The sequence below is a fragment of the Sceloporus undulatus genome, chromosome 4 (assembly GCF_019175285.1).
Source record: "Sceloporus undulatus isolate JIND9_A2432 ecotype Alabama chromosome 4, SceUnd_v1.1, whole genome shotgun sequence".
Taxonomy (NCBI): Eukaryota; Metazoa; Chordata; class Lepidosauria; order Squamata; family Phrynosomatidae; genus Sceloporus; species Sceloporus undulatus.
The window spans coordinates 91,551,380-91,563,726 of NC_056525.1; the positions used below are offsets into that span (position 1 = coordinate 91,551,380).

Sequence of the window (12,347 nt, forward strand, 5' to 3'; positions counted from 1 at the left end):
GCAGACCAAGAAGAAAGTAGCTCAAATTAAGGTTTGTTTTTTGGAATTGATATATTTTCTGAATATTTTCAAGCAGTGTATGCTTGAATCCATAGATAAAGCATCTGTGGATACAGAGGGCCAACTATATGACATTCCCTCCACAGCAAAACCAGAAGTCTAGTTTAGATTGGAGGTGTTTCACTGGGGGGAAAACATGTTGCTAAAATGGTGGTAACCAGAAAAAGTTTTTTAACTCTAATTTTTTAAAAAATTAAGTGTTGTAGACAGTAATACTTTCCTTTGCATCTATTTAATTTCTAATCAGTCTTTCTGCACAGACAATCAAGTAGTCAGCAATCAAATTAAAAACATAGTTTAAAATACTACAATGGGAACTGTGGTGTTCAAAATGAAACCCATTTATTTCAATTGGATTTGCTGCCAGATAAGGTGTACTGTATATAGCAGTGGTTCTCAAACATAGATTTGGAGGCCATTCACACTACGGAAATAAACCAGTTTGAGACAATGAAACTCAAAGGTCTTTTCTCAACAACTCTAATTTAAAGTTGCCAAGAATATTCTGATGAACCAAATCCATTGATTCTACTTTTAGGATAGACAGCTTTGGAATTTTCATAGCCAATAAATCAATGAATGCACTCTAGGTATTCAAATCACTTTAATCATTCACATAAAATCCTTGCCAATATACACCAGCACATTCAAAATTATAACTTTTAATATGGAACAACTAGCACATCTTTTTAAGGAATACAGTTTCCCCTTATACAAATACATGTTCAAAGAACTACAGTAAATGAATAAACATTTACAGTAGTCAGTATTCGCCTGGTTAAGTATCACTCTAAAAACAAGTTATGTTACTTCTTTTGCTTATTAGACAAAGTATGATTTTTGTCTCTGACCTACTGACTAGTGTCCCATCGTGAACCAGACATTCTTTTAAGAATTTGGATAAATGGAGGGTACCTGATAAGCTGAAGACAGATTAAAAAGCCATGGTAAAATGCAAAGTTGTCTTGCTTTGTATTACACACATATTATTCTGTACTACACTGTTTAATACTGGTTATTGCAGCATGGTGGTAATGGAGGATGGTTTTTAACACCTGATTTGCAGAATGAACCATGCAAAACCCAAATTTTCTCAGGTAAATATTTAAATAACCTGGCCAAAATTTAAGAGCAAGATTTTAAAAACAAAAAGAAAACAACCATCCTTGGCCCATGAAAAGCCTCTGTGTTTAACTGTTTCCCAGAGCATATGAGAATGTGCTTTCTGAATGAGTCTCTCCACCTCATAACTACACAGGAGGTCCAGTCTCCAGTATTTCACATGACAGAACATTTGCCTTTCAGTTTATTCTTCTTACGCTGCTGCTTCGATTTCTTACCATCTACCTGGAGACTTACACTTCTTCTCTTCTCAAGATTCAAGAGTTCTTGGAAAAGTTCTTGCACATTATAGTTCATTTTGGCAGATGTCTCCATGAAGGAACATTTCCATTTGGTGGCAAGGACTTCTCCTTCATTGGTATCCACCTCTCGCTGTGTGTCATCACTCTTATTTCCTACCAACATGATTGGGACCTTCTGGATGTCCCCTTTGATCTGACAAATCTGGTCATAGATTGGTTGAAGCTCTTCAATCGACTGCCTACTGGTAACAGAGTACACCAACATGAATGCATGGCCTTTGGAGATGGATAACCTCTGCATAGCAGGGAACTGGTGACTTCCAGTGGTGTCTGTGATCTGAAGGGTGCAGATGTTCTTATCACAGCTGATCACTTGGCGATAAGTGTCTTCAACAGTTGGGATGTATGTTTCCCTGAAGGTTCCCCTCACAAAGCGAAGAACCAGGGAACTCTTACCAACACCAGCAGCTCCAAATACAACTACTCTATAATCATTGCTTTGTTCTGGCATGATTCTTGATCACCTGAGAGCCAAGGAAGAGTCCTGAGTGTTTACATACTCCTTTGGAGAGCAGACCTGTTGAAGAAAGACAGCAGCTTAGGTACAAGAAGTTCCAACATCCAAATCTGACAAACATTTTCTTTTACTCAAACCTTCATGTGAATATCTAAATTACCAACTAGCAGTAGAGCAGCCTTCTCCCTGTGTAGTGCCCTCCAGATGTATTGGAGTACAAAGCCCATCATCCCCATTGCCCAAGCTACCTGGAAATAAGAGTTGTAGTCCAAAGTATCAGACTGACATCAAGGGAGGTTGCAGTGAACAGCCAGGCAAACCTCTGAGTTCTCACTCGGTAGACAGCACTTCTATTAGCAGTGAAATATCTAATTTGCTTGCAGCCAAAAGCTCCTCCATCAGGAAAAATAAGGCTATAATTGTCCATCAGAGTGGAGATCAGCCAGCCTTCTATCCCCAAGCAACAGAGCACCCAAGCTTGTTGGCACCTGCCCAGGATCACCCTTTCCTATTTGCTAGTTTCTGCGATCAGCTATGCTCATTTTCTGCTTCTGGGGTGGGGGTGGGAGAAAGTTGCCTGCTAATCCCATGGGTCTATTGCTTCCATTCTCCTGTTTTGTGCACTCGCCCACGCTGGCTCTCAAGAAGCAACAGGCACAGCAATTCGGCTGCATTAGTCAGAATGACGGATTCAAGTGAATACATACAGTGCCAGTTTGTGCCTATTGGCATCATGACAGCTGCAGGCAGACAAGGGAAGTATCTACCTGCCTTGGGACAAAGGTGATTTTTCAATACCAGCCTCACTGAGGAAACAAAAAAATGGGCACAAATCTTTAGCCTGAAGATTGGTGTGATTTACACCTAACCGAGGCTTTGAGATTATGGAATTTTAACTGTTATTCGAATCACCCACTGGCTCCATTTTTATTGCATGTTGGAATTTGACTGCATACAGAAGAAACATACTAATACACACATGCATACTAGTGTCCCTGCTTTCTATGACATAGTGGTTTGAGTGTTTGTCTATGACTCTGGAGACAAGGGTTCAACTCCCCACTCAGCCATGGAACCTGGCAAGTCACATGCTCTCAGCCTCAGGGCAAAGCAATGGTAAACCTCTTCTGAACAAAGTTTGCCAAGAAAACCCCATGATAGGCTCACCTTAGGGTAGCCATAAATTGGAAATGCTTTGAAGGCACACAACTGCATCAACATACCTGTTAAAGCATGTCCCTACCACATGGAATGGACTAGGATTTAAAATTGGGGTTAGGGATAATGGATTCCAAGCAGAAGGATCTCCTCTGGTTCTTCAGCCTGTTACGGGGAATTCACTAGGCAAGATATCTAGATATCTTTTTGTATTATAACTCCCATAATCCTACTGTCTATACCATCTGGCACTCCTGGGAATTAGAGAATTAGACACTGGATAACTTGAGAACCATGCTTGCAATCCCCTGACCTAAATGATCAATAATTTAATTAATTAATTAAAATATTTAGACTCCTACCCTTTATTCAAAGATCTCAGGGTGGCTTACAATAAAATAAAATTAAGGAATGAATAATTATAAAGATTTAAAATATATTATAGTTTTTGGTGGGTTTTTCAGGCTATGAGGCTGTGTTCTAAACAGTTTATTCCTGATGTTTTGCCAGCAGCTGTAGCTGGCATCTTCAGAGAATGCTGGCATGGAAGAGAGTGGGGTATACATACTGTTGGTTGAGAGGAAGTGATTTACATGTTAATCTGTGCATTGTTCTGTTGTTGAATGGCAAGGCCTCAAGGTGTCTATTTAATTAATGATTCATTGTCTGCTGGGAAACCCCCCTCACCCTGGGTGATTTTCATTTTCATTTGCCCTTGATTTTGGTGTTTTTCAGGACTGGTAGCCAAACTTCATTTACTTTAAGGGTTTCTTCTTTCCTGTTGAAATTGTCCAGCTGTTTATGGATTTCAGTGGCTTCTCTGTGCATACTGAACTAATAGTTGTTGGCATGGTCCAGAGTTTCAGTGTTTTCAAACAGCATTTTATGCCCAGGATGGTTTATAACATATTCAGCTATTGCTGATTTTTCTGGCTGACTCAGTCTGCAGTGTCTCTCATGTTCCTTGATTTGTGTTTGAACACTGAGTTCGGTATTCCCTATGTAGATTTGTCCACAGCTGCATGGCTATGGATGCCAGCTGTCAAAACCTTCAACTTCACATTAAAATATATTACTGTATATACTGAACTATAAGTCGACCTCATGTATAAGCCAAGGGCAGGTTTTGGGGTAAAAATTATGGATTTTGATATGACCCATGGATAAGTTGAGGGTGAGACTTAGAGGCTTGTAACAAAGGATATAAAAGACAAAGCAAAGGAAAATGATGCCAAATAACCTATAAAATTATGGTAGGCATAACTGTTTCTGCTTACTCTAAAGACTTAGTGGACGAGAGAGTAGAGGGGGCTCAGTGCTTCTTTTAGGTGCTCCTGGGATGGACTAAGCCCCCTCCTTTCACCACTCTACTCTGAGAAAGGTTAAAGTACAGTACTTATATTGACCTGTGGATAAGTCAACCAACTGTTTTTGGACCAATGACTAAAATTTCTAAACTTATACAGGAGTATATACAGTAGTTTTCCAGTTTAAAGCAGATAGTTTAAAATCTGTTAAAACAATCTTGAATGGTATATCTATAAAGCACGTGCAGCCTGGATAAAATCAGTGAGGCCCAAGGGCTTTTATAAGAAACCAGGTTTTAACTTGGAGCTGGAATGATTCCAGTGTTTATGCCAATGAGCCTCCAGCAGGAGGGAATTGCACAACTAGGGAGACATGTCCTCCCACATTGTATTTCTTCTACTGACAGGACAGATTCCCCCCTCCCCGCCCTCAATATCTGTGTCAGGAATAGGAAGTCTAGGGTCCTCCTGAATCCCACCAGCCCCAATCTGCATGGCCAGTATTCAGGGGTGGTAGGATATTTATTCCAATTATATCTGAAGGACCACTGGCTCCTCATCCCAGTTCTCAGGGGTTCTATGCCCAACCTAACATAGGAGCATTCACTTCAAGCTGTTTTCTATTCATTCACAGTACCTTTCAATCCAGCTATAGGTAACAACCCTATGCATTATTACTTGAGAGTAAATTTCACTGAATTGAGTGGAACTTTATATGGGAAACTATACTGCTGTTGTTACTGTGTGCCTCCAAGTCATATCTTACTCTAAGGTAAACATATCATGGGAATTTCTTGGCAAAATTTGTTCAGAGGGGGTTGCCTTTGCCTTCCTCTAAGGCTGAGAGTGTGTGGCTTGTCCAAGTGGCTTGACCCATTGGTTTACCATGGCTGAGCGGGGATTCAAAGCCTGGTCTCAAGAGTCACAGTCCTGAGTTTAAAACACTACACCAGAATTAGCAAGTATTTGACTACTATCTCCCAATTGCCTGTTACTATTTGCCCAATGCTAGAGCCAGGACAAAAGATACTCTACTTCCTTGAAGTCAAGATACTTCCGGAGATTTTTAGTTTATGCCAGTAAATGGTTGAATGGATATTCTCAGTCATAAATCATTATTTTTACAATGTTATTAGACAGTTTTCAACATATTTGTTGGTTTCATGGTAAATTTAATATTATTTTTTCTACTGAAAATATAGTTTATGGAAGCATGTTAAGTTCAATATTTGCAAACCACATAACCAAATCTCCATATATTACAAATAAGAGCTGTCCCAAAGTTTTTCTGATTAGAATTTCTTTTCTGTCCCTCTGCTTATAATGTTTACTCACATGCCATGGAAGAGGTAATGATTTGAGAAAGGAGGTAACAGCAAACAGAAATAATTGCTCTTATGACAAAAGAAAAAAAATCATTTGGACAGAGAAAGCAAGAATACTTCAAGAAACAAAATTGTTGCCAACAAGCAGGGTTCCCAATTGTTTTAACAAGTCTGTAACAGGAGAAAATTCAGCAGGTGAAGCTTGTATGCCGGAGAAGTTTCATCTGTTGAATGTTCTCTGCTCAGGTAGCTGTTAAAGGTACAAAACATCTGTTCATCACCTTTAAAAGGTGCCAGGCTACTCAGGTGTTTCTTAGAGCTTTTGTATAATTCCACCATAATCCCATCTGTAGATACAATCGCTCCTGGTATCATTTTTGTCCCTTTTTCTCCAAGTTTTGGCAATCTCTGTCTGGAAATATAACCATAAGAACAGAGTCATTCTGGATCTAACCAGAGGCCTATCATGTCCAGCATTAGGTTTCCATGATGGCTAAAAAGATACCTGTGAGAAGCCCATAACAAGTGATGAGCACAGCACCCTCCCACACATATTCCTCAGCAAGTGGCATCAAGAGGTGTACTGATTCCAATGGATATAATATATTGCTAGCATTATAGTTGTCCCTAATAATTTTATCCTCCATTAAGAGAGCACACCAGGGTAAGATGTTGGACTAGGATGCAAGGCACCAGGTAAATTCAAATCCCAGATTAGTCAATAACATATTGGATAACACTGACCAAGTCATGCTTTCTAAGAAAGTATTTGTTAATGTAGTGCCCATCAGAGATTATGAGCTATAACTCCAGACATTGCTGACTTGAAGGTGTTGAGAGTTGCAATCCAATTTTTTTGGGAAAGGCATTTTAAGAGCACTGAAAACTATGTGTCTATCTAGTACAGGAATGGGCAACAGTACCCCTTCAGACATTGTTAGATGTATCCCTCACATTGGCTATTTTGGCGGGTAATCTGGCATCTGAAGTCCCAAACAGTGCCAAGTTTGAGGAAAAGGAAGGGAATAAAGAAAGTTAATAACAACATTATCATAATACAGTATCATAACAAAGGTTCCTCCAGTATGAACTAGCCAAAAATATCCACTATGCCATACTAAACTGGCTTTCCCCAACCCTCTCTGACCCATTTCAGTGATTGATAACTGAAACCTGAACCTCCTGCCTGCAAAACAGCCTCTTTACTAATGCAACCTTGACTTCTTTTGTAAAATAGGAGCAAGGATGAGTCTTGCCACCATGCCATCCTGTTGAAAACTGAATAATCACTTCAAGACAATGGCTAGTTAAATAGTCCACACTCCAGACTTCACTGTCACTAATTAGGCTTCACTGAAAGTCACAGGCATCTTTTCCCAAGTAACTCTTGCTTAGGAGGCAATGTAAAGATGTTCATAGGGCACACACATTCTCAATTACGCACTAATCAGAAATGCTGCTAATCCGAAAGCTTTGTGTGTTTGTGTGATCTAGAGCCAGTGCAGCTTGAGTGATGGATTAGGACTCTGGCAGACCAGGGTTCAAATCTCCACTCAGTCGTGGAAACCTTCTGGATGACTAAGGGCAAGTTATACTCTCTCAGCCTCAGAGGAAGATAATGGCATACCTCTAATACCTATCAAGAAGACCCTATGATAGAGTTACCATAAGAGTGCCAGCATGGTGTAGAGTTTGAGTGTTGAACTCTGGGAGACCAGGGTTTCAATCCTGGTTTGGCCACGGAAACCCACATGGTGAACTTAGGTAAGTCACACTCTCTCAGCCTCAGGGTAAGGCAATGGCAAAAATCCTCTAAACAAATCCTACCTAGAAAACACCATTATTGTTACAGTAAGTCAGAAATGGCTTGAAGGCACACAACAACAATGGGTGATCTTATCTGAGGTGGAGAGACCTGTTGCCCTCTTGGTGCAATTGGACTCCAGCTCCCATCAGACCCAGTCCAACTGGGATAAAGTGATGGAGTCCAAGGACCACTGGAGAGCCACAGATACCATCTGGATGAGCTCCGAAATCCGTGTCCTGAGGTAAGAGGGACCATAACCACAGCATCGCCAAGGCAGCACCTTCACATTCTTGAGTCCATCCACACTGCAGAAATCATCCATTTTGATGCCGCTTTTACTGCCATGGCTCAATGCTATGGGATTCTGGGAATGGTAGTTTGTTGTGGCACCATGCCAAAACAAACTACCATTCCCAGAATCCCATAGCATTGAGCCATGGCAGTTAAAGCGGCGTCAAAATGGATGATTTCTGCAGTGTGGATGCAGCCGTACTCCTGTGTAGGAAAGGTAAAGTTGCCTGCAGACTCCTTCCACCAGCTTCTCTGACCAAGAGAAAAACGATGTGAAGTATGCCTCTCCCCCTACAACTACAACAACAACAACAATTATTCTTATTCTTATTCTTAACTTATATCCCATATTTCTCTCAATCTAAGGACTCCAAGCGGTGCATGGCAAATTTGAAACGATACAATTTAAAACAATCTAAAATCATTACAATGTATCAATCTAACAGTAAGAAAAAGTTAAAAGTTATGCATTCAAATTTAAACGGTATTGAAAACTCTTAGGGACACCCTCCCCCTCTTTCCTCCCAGGCTCTGAGGAGCAGCCAGAGAGCCCCCAAAGGCCCCTCCAAGCCCCAGGAAAGCCCCCCTGAGGAGGAGGTGGTGGCCTGGCCCCCTTTTCCCGCCCAAAGTGGGGGGCTCAGCCAGGTCCTCCATTTCGTCCCCATCTGCCCAGGAGGCATTCCCAGTTCCATGTGGAGCAGGACTAAGGAGGAGGAGGAGGAATGGACCATGTCTCGAGGAGTCTTGGGTGGCTTTCCTTGGCTCCCGTCCGACCATTTCTTTCTTTCTTTTCCTTGCAAGGTGCTCCATTTTGTGGTGCCTGGTCCCCCTGTTCCCCCCATAAACACATCCCATCTTTACTCACCTGGAGTAGGTCTTCCTCCTGCGCAGGCTGCCCAAGGCACCGCCGCCACTCCTCCTCCCAGCCCTTGCCAGGCTGCCAGGCACCACCACCAGCAGCAGCAGCAGCATCCTCCTTTCGGCAGCCCTTGCCAGCTGCAGCCCAGCCCACTAGTCCCTTGGCCAGCTGGGAGGGGGGGGCACAGCCACACAGGGCCAGGGAGAGGGAGGCAGGGAGGGCATGGCCAAAGGCAAGGTGCCCAACCCCCCTGGAAATGGCCAGGCCAGCCCTGCTTCTTAGCCCTGCTCCACGTCATGCCTCCTGGAGAAGAAAAGCAAAGCTAACCTCCCTCCCAGAAAGAGAAATCCCTGCTTCTTTTAGCCCTGCTCTGAATGGAGGAGGGTTTGGGGAATTCCTCCTGGAGAAGAAAACAACATCTACAAAACAAGAAATAGTAACTCCTGCTTCTTAGCCCTGCTCAAAATGGAGGAGGATTTGGGAATTCCTCCTGGAGAAGAAAATAAAAGCTGACATCCCTCACAGAAATAGAAAGTCCTGCTCAAAATAGAGGACGTTTGGGAAGTCCTCCTGGAGAAGAAAATAAAACCTGCAAAACAAGAAATAGTAATTCATGCTTCTTAGCCCTGCTCAAAATGGAAGACGTTTGGGAATTCCCCCTGGACAGAAAATAAAAGCTCAAAACACTGATGGAAATAGAAATTCGTGCTTCTTGGCCCTGCTCAAAATGGAGGTGGTTTTGTCAGTGAAAAACAAAACTCAAAACACTCCTAGAAATAGAAATGCATGCTTCTTAGTCATGCTCAAACTGGAGAAGATTTGGGAATTCCCTCTGCACAGGAGACCATGAAATGTAGGCCATGTCCTGGAAAAGGAGGAGCTCTGCATAGGGGTGACTATCACAGTATGAGCACAGAGGTGACTCAGGAGGCCTGGCAAGCACCCCAGTCCCCTAGACCCAAATGTTGCCCCACCAGGGTGCCCAGGGGTCCTCACCACTAAGGAGGACCAAACATCACAAAATGAAGGACATTGAGAAAAATTAAGGACATGACCAAACAAAAGCTATAAACACTCCTAGACATAAAAAATTCATGCTTCTTTGTCATGCTCAAAATGGAGGGCAGAAGGTGGAAACTGAAGACATGTCCTGGAAAAGGAGAATGGGTGTCTGGACACCCTGTGGTGTGACTTCAAGTCATTTCCGACTTATGGCAACCTTAAGGCGAACCTATGTTGGGGTTTTTTTTGGGGAGCAGGTTTCTTCAGAGGGTCTGCCATTGCTATCCTTTGAGGCTGAGAGAGTGTGACTTGCCCAAGAGCACCCAAGAGGTTTCATGGCTGAGCTGGGAATTGAACCCTAGTCTTCAGAGTCCTAGTCCCACACTCAAACCACTACACCTTAAAGCTAAGGGTGGAAGGAGTAAAATGTTTGTGTAGTCTCAATAAACAGGTGGCTGACACTCACTCACAGAGAAATTGGGGAATCTGGATTTTCTTGTTTCCAGGCTTACTTATGTATGTGTGCTGCACTTGTTGAATCTCTTCATTGTTTTCAGCTGCTAAAGGCATTGAACAAAGGCTGCACATACACTGCAAATAATAATGCAGTTTGACATCGTTTTAACAGCCAAGGCTCCATGCTGTAGAATCCTGGGATGTGTAGTTTCTGATGCCCCAGAGCTCCCTGACAGAGAAGGCTAAATAGCTGACAAAACTACAAATACCAGGATTCCATAGCACTGAACCATGGTAGTTAAAACAGTGTCAAATTACAAACTACAGCCAAAGAGAATTATTTTCCAGATGGGTAGTGCCAGGCACATACACACATAATAGCAAAGTCTGTTGGTAGCAAAAGCAACTGGGGGTCTTCTGATACTTCAAAGAGTAGCATTTCTGAAGAGTGGGGTATAAATACAATAAATAAATAACACGTTTATTGAGGTGGTCACTTTCACTAATGACAATTTTCTCTATCCGATGTAGCATTCCCTGGCAAGCCCCGGGGATGCGACCCCCTCCCAGGATAGCAATGTTCATCAAGATTGAGATGTCGCAATCCTACTGGCAGACCATAGGATTGCGACCCTCCTTCAGGATGACAATGCTTTATCCATAATTGGATAAGCCCATGTTGATTCGGCTGAGCTGATTTACACATCCTGCTTCCTTTGCTGATTGGAAATTTCCTAAATACACATTGGTCACTGATTTCGCAAATTGCCTTCTGATGTACAATGAGATAATGTAAAGTAGCCTGATGTAACCCTGAGGTGAATAAAGGGCTGGCCAAAACCTGGCCAGCTAGTTTGTGCCACCCCCATTCCTGTCTCTGCGTCTCATTTGCCGCGACAATCCAATGCATGTTTGATTGTTCCCACCTTCAATATGGACATACACACAACTGGTGGTGGTGGGGGTGGTGAACAGTGAGGACCGAGGGAAGGAAATGCGAGGAGAAAATTCAGACAGGGATAATAAGGGCATTGACAAAATAGCATTTGGTGGTGGCGGTGGTTTTCATTTTATTTGTACACCACTTTTCCAAAAAGACTAAGACACAAGGTGGCTTGAAATTAACATAGAGTGCAATGCAATTAAAAAACATGCTAAAAACCAAAAAAAACCTAACAACAATAAAAACATTTTTAAAAGGTACATTACAAATGTTCAACAGAAGTTTGAAAAAACGTGCCAGCATGGCCTGGTGGTTGAGTGTTGGACTATAACTTTGGGACCAGGTTGGTTTCCAGCTAGGCCATGAACTCACTGGGTGACTTTTGGCAGTCACACTCTCTCAGCCTCAGTGGAAGGCACTGGCAAACCTCCCCTGAACAAATCTTGCCGAGAAAATCCTAGTTGCCTTAGGGCCGCTATAAGTCGGAATGACTTGAAAGCACACAACAACAAACTATTAAAACAGGACAGCATGCTTTTAAGAGTCATTTTTTGGTCCATAAATGGTTATTGCTGGTTGGGAAGAAGTTCTTGTTCTGGACTATAGGTTCCATAATTTTTTACCATACCTTCTGCGGCAGGGGAGCTGAAACTATAGTCTAAAAGAAATAATTGCCAAACTCTATGGTCTATGACTAAGTCCTGGTTTGGCTTGTCTCCTTCATTGCATTACCGTAATTGATATAGCAATGCAGCGTATGTAGCACACAGGAAAATGATGGATTAATGCTGTCAAGGAGCTTACAATCTAAAATAGTAAAGAATGGATGGTAGAAGAAGGGAAAGACAAAATAGAAATGATTAACATGGGAAATGCAGCTACGTGGATACAAATGGAGGTAGTTTTGGAGTGGAGGAATAATGTGGATAAGTCAAAGCTCAAGTAGAAAAAATGGGTATTTATAAATTGTTGTGCTACCTGAACAAAATGATACAATGGTGCCCCTCTCCCAGCAACCTTTGCTGAGAAGATCAGGAGATAGTGACCAAACATATTCTTCTTTCATATCTGAGCGCAAGAGGCATCTCAGGCCATATGGTAACACACTTGTGTCCTCTTCCAACATTTTACTGTTGATCCCAACCCAATCTTCAGCATCTGCTGCCTAGGCACTGCTTCACTTTACTCTACGCTAGTCCTGGCCCTGCTATTATGAAGAGTTTTAAATCCCATCCAGACTGAAGCAGTTTTACTGGGG

General features: G+C 42.2%; 1 protein-coding gene across 2 annotated transcripts; it reads right to left on the reverse strand.

Annotated features, from left to right (window-relative positions):
• Window positions 1-653: 653 nt before the first annotated feature.
• On the reverse strand, window positions 654-8,929 carry DIRAS3 (DIRAS family GTPase 3). 2 transcript variants are annotated; one of them, XM_042464175.1, is made up of 2 exons: window positions 8,695-8,929; window positions 654-2,001 (listed from the first exon to the last, which is right to left on the reverse strand). In XM_042464175.1, the coding sequence occupies exon 2, from the start codon at window positions 1,933-1,935 to the stop codon at window positions 1,339-1,341; it is 597 nt and encodes a 198-aa protein (XP_042320109.1). In that variant the 5' UTR covers window positions 1,936-2,001; window positions 8,695-8,929; the 3' UTR covers window positions 654-1,338. The 2 variants fall into 2 exon arrangements, with proteins under 2 accessions (XP_042320109.1, XP_042320108.1); XM_042464174.1 differs by lacking the exon at window positions 8,695-8,929 and adding an exon at window positions 2,190-2,458.
• Window positions 8,930-12,347: the final 3,418 nt, after the last annotated feature.